The sequence below is a fragment of the Trypanosoma theileri genome (genome assembly GCF_002087225.1).
Source record: "Trypanosoma theileri isolate Edinburgh chromosome Unknown TM35_Tth_32_V1, whole genome shotgun sequence".
Classification (NCBI taxonomy): domain Eukaryota; phylum Euglenozoa; class Kinetoplastea; order Trypanosomatida; family Trypanosomatidae; genus Trypanosoma; species Trypanosoma theileri.
This window is the reverse complement of record NW_021639874.1, coordinates 257,188-265,140: the sequence shown is the minus strand read 5'-3', so window position 1 is coordinate 265,140 and position 7,953 is coordinate 257,188. Positions and strand designations below refer to the sequence as shown.

The window sequence follows — 7,953 nt, the reverse complement described above, 5'->3', positions numbered from 1 at the left end:
AAAAAAAAAAGACATTTTTTTTTTTTTTCTTTTTTGGACCTCAACTGTCTCTCTCTCTTTTTCTCTTTTTCTTTCTCTATTGCAAATATTATTATTTTTTTATTATTATTTATACAACTTCTTCACTAAATTTTTTTTTGGATCGTTTTTTTCTTTTTCTTTTTCTTTTTTTATTTTGACTCCCTTCTTTATGTAATTGGAAAGATTCTATTTTTTTCTTTTTTTTTCTTTCTTTTTTCTTTTCTTTCATTCATTCTCTTGTATATTCTTTATATTAGATCTCACTTTTCTTATTTTTTCTTTTCCCCACCCACTTACCTTTTTTTTTCTTTTTTTGCTGCAAAGATGTACATATTCTTTTTACTTTTTTTCCTTTTTCTTGACTCCCTCTCTCTTTCTTTCTCTTTTTCACTCCTTTATACATAGTCTTTTTTTTTTTTTTTTTTTTTTTTCCTTTTCCTTTGCTTTTATTATTATTTTTCTTTTTTTTTTCTTTGTTTGCTCTAGTTTTCTCTTTTCTCTCTTTTAGGATATCTCTCTCAGAGAGTCCCTCATCCCCCGAACACCTTTTTTTTTTTTCTTTCCTTTTCAATTGATTCACTTTATATTTCTCTTCTTGTTTGGTACACTTTTCTATAATAATAATTTTCCTTTTTTTCTTTCTAGTTTGTTTGTTTGTTTTTGTTTGCCTTCTGTAGGTGTCACTCCTCTTTTCTCTAAAGAAAAAAAAAGGGGAAAAAAAAAGAAAATATATCTTCTTAATTCCCACCTTATTTTTTTTTTTTCCACAATCGTTTCTACATTGCATCACTTCACCTATTCCCATCTTTCCTCTTCTTTTTTTTTTCTTTCTCTTTCTTCTTATGAGTTTAGCTGGCATGCCCATAACTCATACATACATACATACAATGAAAGAGATTTAGATAGATAGATAGATGGATAGAAAGGGAAAGAAAGAAACAAACACACACACACACAGAGAGAGAGAGAGGAGGGAATACAGAAACAAGGAAAAGAGTGAATATATATATATATATATTACTCACCATCTCTAACTCTGGATTCACCATCACCCCATATATATACGACTATGATTTGACAATGATTTGGAAGATATCACATCCACGCAAGACCTGCACAAGAAAGTTGTGATGTTCACAGAGAACCTCCACATACTTCTGCAGTGCGGGATTCACAGTGAGTTCCTCCTCCGGCACATCTGGGAACTCCACACGCGCCTCGTGTTGAATCTGCATAGCGCGATTGCCCAACACCTCCCGCAGATGTGAAAGGGAGTGTAGGGAGAATCCAGCCACATCCAGAATCATATCTCCCGCCTGGAATTGCAATTCCTCCTCTTCCACCTTTGGCAGTGGACGGGCAATACTCGTCACCTCGAGATTCTTATTAATACTGCAGCCGAGAATACCTTCAATCGCCAATGCCGCTGTTGGGCCGTGTTCCATATCTTCTAAGGCGAAGGTCATGTAATGGAATGGCTTTGTTTGCCGCGGAGTGCCAATAGTTGTGCGGCGACGGCGTTGTGGACTTTCGAGATCCGGCGCCGGTGAAAGTCGGGCATTCTCAGCGAGTAACACATCATGAAGTTCCGAGTCAAACAATTCCATAAACATCTCCCATGCATCCTGTTCATCTGTGAGAATACCTTTACGATAGAATTGCTCTTCATTTGTTAACTTTACAAGATGATTACGTTCCTGACGACGTCGCTCCAACATGGCACGGTTTTGTTGTACAATATCATCTAACATCGCAATATGTTCATCCAACTCATTTAATTCAATCTCATTACGGGTCACATCCTCTGTCGTGACAATATACTCACGCTGGAAGAGACGACGACGACGTTCTTCATCATTGCAAAGTTGTTCACGCTCCATTGCTTCTTCATTCAGTAAAGCTGCCCAAGTCTCTGGAGTAATAGCAGCACCACGGGATCGTGATTGAGCATCCAACGGTGCTTTACTGCCGCAGACAAGATCTATCCGCTCCTTCATTTCATCTGCTGTAATCATCATACGTACAGTCATTTCATCACCCACGAGAGCCTCCATCTCATCTTGTAAAGCTTCAACAATAAAACCATTAATATTAGCATAAATATGGGCTCTTTGTTTGGCTTCGGCTTCAATAAGGCGTTGTCGTCGCATTCGTTCATCTACTTCCGGTTGTGATGCTGTCTTGAAATGACGAAGTGGATTCATAACAAGATCCAAAACAAGAATCTCTTCTTGTTCCTGTTCCATAATACGAGCCCGACGTTCCTTCTCCATTACCAACATACGTACAATAGCCAAATTACGACGTTGTGCTTGAGCAATAGCCTGTGATTGTCGGGCATAACCAACTTCCACCATAGCACGTTCAAGGTGTTCCTTCTCTTCCAATGCTTGTTTAGACATGGCAAAGGTATGACGATGATTAAGATCTCCATCAAATACCATATTTTGTCTTTCTTGAGCTTCCGCCAGTACAATTCTACTGCGTCTGTAGGCTTCATTCTCCTCCAATCGATCCAATTGCTGTTGTAGACGTTCCAATTGCATAGCCATATGTCTTCTTTCCCTTTCATATAATAATTCTCGTTCACGTTGTTTACCTCTTTCATCATTGCGTCGAAGAATATCACGTGTTCGATCATCTGGACCCATTAACAAACTGTCTGGGTTCGTTTCATCTTCACTTCCAAGTGCCACAATATCATCCTCTAATCCACGTAAGTAAGATGAAGAACTTCGGTTGGCAACACGAGGGGATACTCCTCTTGAACCAATACGAGATCCATGACGACCTCCTCTTAAAGCTGGATTCACAGAAGTATCCTCACCATTAATATAGTGACGAAGTTCATAGAATCGTTGTAAGAAATAAAATGGCTGAGTACTGAAACGACGTTCCAGTACTTCACGTGGTAAACTATCACGATTGTGGTATATTTCCGCAGTAACACGTAATCCTGGTTGATCAACTGAAACACTCGTAATAGTCACAAGACGACGTGGAAGTTTCAGTGTTAAACAAACATCTATCAATGCGTTAAAACGTACATCCGCTTCACGTCCAGGGTAAAGTAGATGCCATTCATCTCCATAAATGTATCGATCCAGAATAGCAGTAGAATATTCCACCTCTGTAGAAGGAGCAGGAACAGGAGGAGTAGGTTGATGAACCTGAAGTTGTTGTTGATTTGGACGTGGTGCAAGTGCAACTTGTCCATTTCCAACCATTGGATTAGAATATCTGCTTCCTTGAGAAACATCACTTCCTTGTGGTTTACTTTGATTTAATGGATGGACAAGATCACTCATAGGGTACTTGTTAAGAGATTCACTTCTTCTCGCTCCTCCTTTATCACCATTCTTATGGTTTATATGATTCTCACCAGTAATCCCAGATCCTTGTGCATGAAGACTGCGAATAGAATTAAATTCTTTCATCTCAGACGCACCACGCGAAGGTGAGGGTTGAGTTGATTGTCCTGCGGATCGACGAGTAATAGACTCCAACTTTTCTTCCGTTTCACGACGCAGACGATCCAATTCACGTCTCTCACGATCCAATTCACTCTTCTCTCGTTCCACATCTCGTCGGGTACGCTCCGCCTCACGACGGTCAAGTTCCGCCTCACGATGAAGTTCCTCCACCGCACGCAGACGTTCCTCAATTTCACGCAAACGTGAAGATTCCTCCGCAACACTTGAGTGAAGTGTACGACGTGGGGAACGTGGGGAGACGGCACTCGTCGGTCGACTGAAAGAACGACTCATAGAGGCACTGCGAGAACCACCACGTGCACGAGGGCCAAGGAGTTTAGCTTCCTCCACAAGGTATGCCTCGTGAACCAACTCCTTATGTAGATACTGCATAAAATGTAGACGATGGTGCATAAGTTTCATCACATTACGTAAAAGATACTGATACTCTGTACGATTTTTACCCGATCGCTGTGTGTTTGCCGCAGAAATTCTGTCTCCAGCATATGAGTGTGGTTGGCTGTTGACATATAACTCTCGTTCTGCATCCACATCACGTCCATTATAACGTGCCGGACCAGACGCAGTAGGCACTTCACGAGTCATATTTTCATTCATGGCTTTGTTTACCCCAAGAGGATCTCGTGGGGTACCACGTCCACCATCTCGTGTAGATCCTTTAGGTGTACGTGCTCCACTTGCTGTATCCAATTCCCGTCGACTATCGGTGGGATTACTGCGAGCAGGAAGTCCACGGCTGTGATGGCTGCTGCGGGGTGTATTTCGTCCATCTTGAGATTCACGTGGTGTTCCAGCCCCTCGTTCACTGTCTTGTACTCGAAGGTCAGCAAAACGATCATTTTGGCTTTCACGAAGGCTGCGTGGTGTACGTGCTCCACTTGCTGATTCCAATTCCCGTCGACTATCGGTGGGATTACTGCGAGCAGGAAGTCCACGGCTGTGATGGCTGCTGCGGGGTGTATTTCGTCCATCTTGAGATTCACGTGGTGTTCCAGCCCCTCGTTCACTGTCTTGTACTCGAAGGTCAGCAAAACGATCATTTTGGCTTTCACGAAGGCTGCGTGGTGTACGTGCTCCACTTGCTGATTCCAATTCCCGTCGACTATCGGTGGGATTACTGCGAGCAGGAAGTCCACGGCTGTGATGGCTGCTGCGGGGTGTATTTCGTCCATCTTGAGATTCACGTGGTGTTCCAGCCCCTCGTTCACTGTCTTGTACTCGAAAAGCATCATAACGATCATTTTGGCTTTCACGAAGGCTGCGTGGTGTACGCAATCCACTTGCGACTTCTTGTTCCCGTCGACTATCGGTAGGATTACTGCGTGCAGGAAGTCCACGGCTGTGATGGCTGCTACGGGGTGTATTTCGTCCATCTTGGGATTCATGCGGTGTTAGCACCTCACGTTTACTCTCATGTGGTCTGGAGGAAAAGGAGTGGGTGGAGGCGGTTCCAGCAGCGGCGGCAGCAGCAGCAGCAGCGGGAGCTGTGGCAGCGGATGTAGAGGCTGGAGGAGGAATAGGAGAATTGCGGCTTTCACGAAGGCTGCGTGGTGTACGTGCTCCACTTGCTGATTCCAATTCCCGTCGACTATCGGTGGGATTGCTGCGTGCAGGAAGTCCACGGCTGTGATGGCTGCTGCGGGGTGTGTGTCGTCCATCTTGAGATTCACGTGGTGTTCCCGACCCCTTTTCACTGTCTTGGATTCGAAAAGCGGCAAAACGATCATTTTGGCTTTCACGAAGGCTGCGGGGTGTACGTGCCCCACTTGCTGATTCCAATTCCCGTCGACTATCGGTGGGATTACTGCGTGCAGGAAGTCCACGGCTGTGATGGCTGCTGCGGGGTGTACCAGGATTATCAACTGATTTATCCAATGTGAGGATCTCTCGTTGACTCTCCTCTGGACGATTTGAACCAGCCCCAGTGATACCACGAGCTTGTTGAACATTGCGTGGGGTATTTGCATCACTTTGGGTTTCCAGTTCTCTTCTGCTGTTTATTGGAAAACTTGGCGATTTTCTTAAAGAACGTTGGATATTGGAGGCAGTGGGTGATATTTCATCCCCACCAGGTAAACTGCGGCAGCTGTGCATAATATCACTTTGCTGATCTACTGCATTTACTGCTCCATCACGGTTTCGGCTGCCGAGACTTGCAATACTGGAAACAGATGCACTCTCGCGATGAGATCGTGGTTTATGCAAAACTTCTTCTGTTCGCGAAGTAACAGATGGTGTACCTCCAAGTGGATTTATGGAATTCAACTCGGATGTGGCGTTCTCCGCATTACGGGCGAGAAGTGCCTCCATGCAACGATCACAATCTTCTGGTTTTGGAAACTCCAATCGCAGTCGTGTCCATGTTGAAGGACTGTCGAGTTGCTGCATTTTATCCACCTGCCGATCATCCTTTGGTGTTCGCGTGTACAGTCCAGTGGAGGTGGAGCGGGAGGTGGCGGTGCTGCCGCCTGTAGTCTTCAGTGGGGCAATGCCGGCACTGAGGGCGGCGTTGATGAAGAGATGATCCGAGAGACTCATCAACAGAAGTGCATTGGAGGATCGAAAGACTTCACTGCGTTGTCGGGCAAAGCGAAGAAGTGGCACAGAGCAAACACCAATGAAAAGTGGCTCCTCATCGTTCATATCACATATTTTAAATACAGAGAGAGTTGTGCGGGTGATGGTGATGCTGCCGGGTAACAGCAATGAGCCATTCTCCGGCGCCAGTTCAACAGCCAAACTCACAGGGTAGTCCTCTTCCATCCTTCTCGTAGTATTAGTAGTATTATTTATTATTATTATATTCTGTGTTCCTCTTGCTGCTGTACTTCTTGTTTTTATTGATTCTGTATGATAATGACGCTCTTGTTCTTCTTGCTTTTTCTTTGTTTGTTGTTATTGATGATAATGATAATAATAATAATAATAATAATAATAATAATAATAATAATAATAATAATAATAATAATAATAATAATAATAATATGATTGATAGGGGTTCACGTACTTCTTCTTCACTCTCCCCTTTTTCTTTTTTCTTTTCTTCTTTCTTTTTCTTTTTTTTTTTGTTGTTTCTCTGTTTCCTTCTTTGATTCTCTTATTTGCTCTCGATTATTCCCCTGAAATTGTTTTCTCTTTCTTTCTTTTTCTCTCACTCAATATAAATCGCTGTTAATCGATCCAATTGAGCTTTTTTTTTTTGTTTGTTTTCCAACACGCGGAATGAGAAAAGAAAACACTCGGGAAAAGGCAGATGGAGACCGTGAAGGACTACTAACAAGAACAATAACACCAAAGACGATGATGATAATGAAGTTGAGATGATGAATGATGAGGTCCCTCGACAAATACAAATATACAAAATTGTGAGTTTCGGCCGGCGATACCTGAGTTTGGGGAGGCACACGGTGGATAAAAATAAAATAAAAAAACTACAGATGAATGAGAGAAAGAGGTGTAAAAATAAAAAATAAAAAAAAAACTACAAAAATAATATAAGGGGTATAAACACAACCGTAAGAATTTGTTTATATATATAAATATACGATCTTTACTTGTAAAGTTCCGTATACTTATTACAAATTCTGTTGTTGTGGTTATCTAATAATATCCCTCTAATATTACTTTGTTTGTTTTTTTTTTTTTTTCCTTTTATTCTTTTTGTTTCCACTTCTTTCCTCTTTGTTCACTATATTCCTCTGTTTGTTTGTTTTTCTTTCCCTTTTTCACTTCTTTTCCCTCTTAATTTCACTGTATTTGATGCTTGTATCTTTTTTTCCCCCTTTTGTTCCTCTTTTCTTTTCTAATATCCAAGTAGTGACTCTTCCCTCCTCTCTACTTTTATTTTCACCCTTTGATGTGCTACCGCTGTTTTGTTTTTCTTTTTTATCTTCTCACAATGTTTCTTCTTCTATACAAATATATATATATATACTTGTAGGGTAAATGTATTGGTCCTCTACACTTAGTAGCTATACTTTTATGTGGAAATACAGATATATATATATATGTGTGTATTGTAAGAAAAAAAGAAAAGAAGAGAAGTAAAGAAATAAAAATAAAAAATAAGTGTATAATTTATACATAAAGAAGCAAGAGAATAACCTTAAATACATATATATATATATATACTTAGATATTTATTTACTAACAGAGAACAGCATTCATCCATTAAATCACTTTATTAGATGAAATGAAACATTGGTACAGGAAAGCAAATAAAGAGAGAGAAAGAGAGAAAAAAAAAACAACCGTAAGGACTAGTAGAATCAAGAAAAAAAACTCTAAAATTGATAATATATTGCCGATCAACTTAAACCGTACTCAAACACAATGGAAAAAGGGAGAGAAAAAAGAAAGGTGCAGTGTGTCACAGCAAAAGAAAAAGAGACTAAAAAAAAAAAAAAAGAAGAGATCATTAAATAATAATAATAATAAT

At 41.0% G+C, this 7,953-nt stretch overlaps 1 protein-coding gene across 1 annotated transcript; it reads right to left on the bottom strand.

Annotated features, from left to right (window-relative positions):
• Positions 1–1,088: 1,088 nt before the first annotated feature.
• On the bottom strand, positions 1,089–6,278 carry TM35_000321890 (uncharacterized protein; the record flags this gene model as incomplete). The annotated part of the gene is made up of 1 exon (XM_029028816.1): positions 1,089–6,278. One exon carries the CDS (start codon positions 6,276–6,278, stop codon positions 1,089–1,091), a length of 5,190 nt encoding a protein of 1,729 aa, XP_028879940.1.
• Between the last annotated feature and the right edge of the window lie 1,675 nt (positions 6,279–7,953).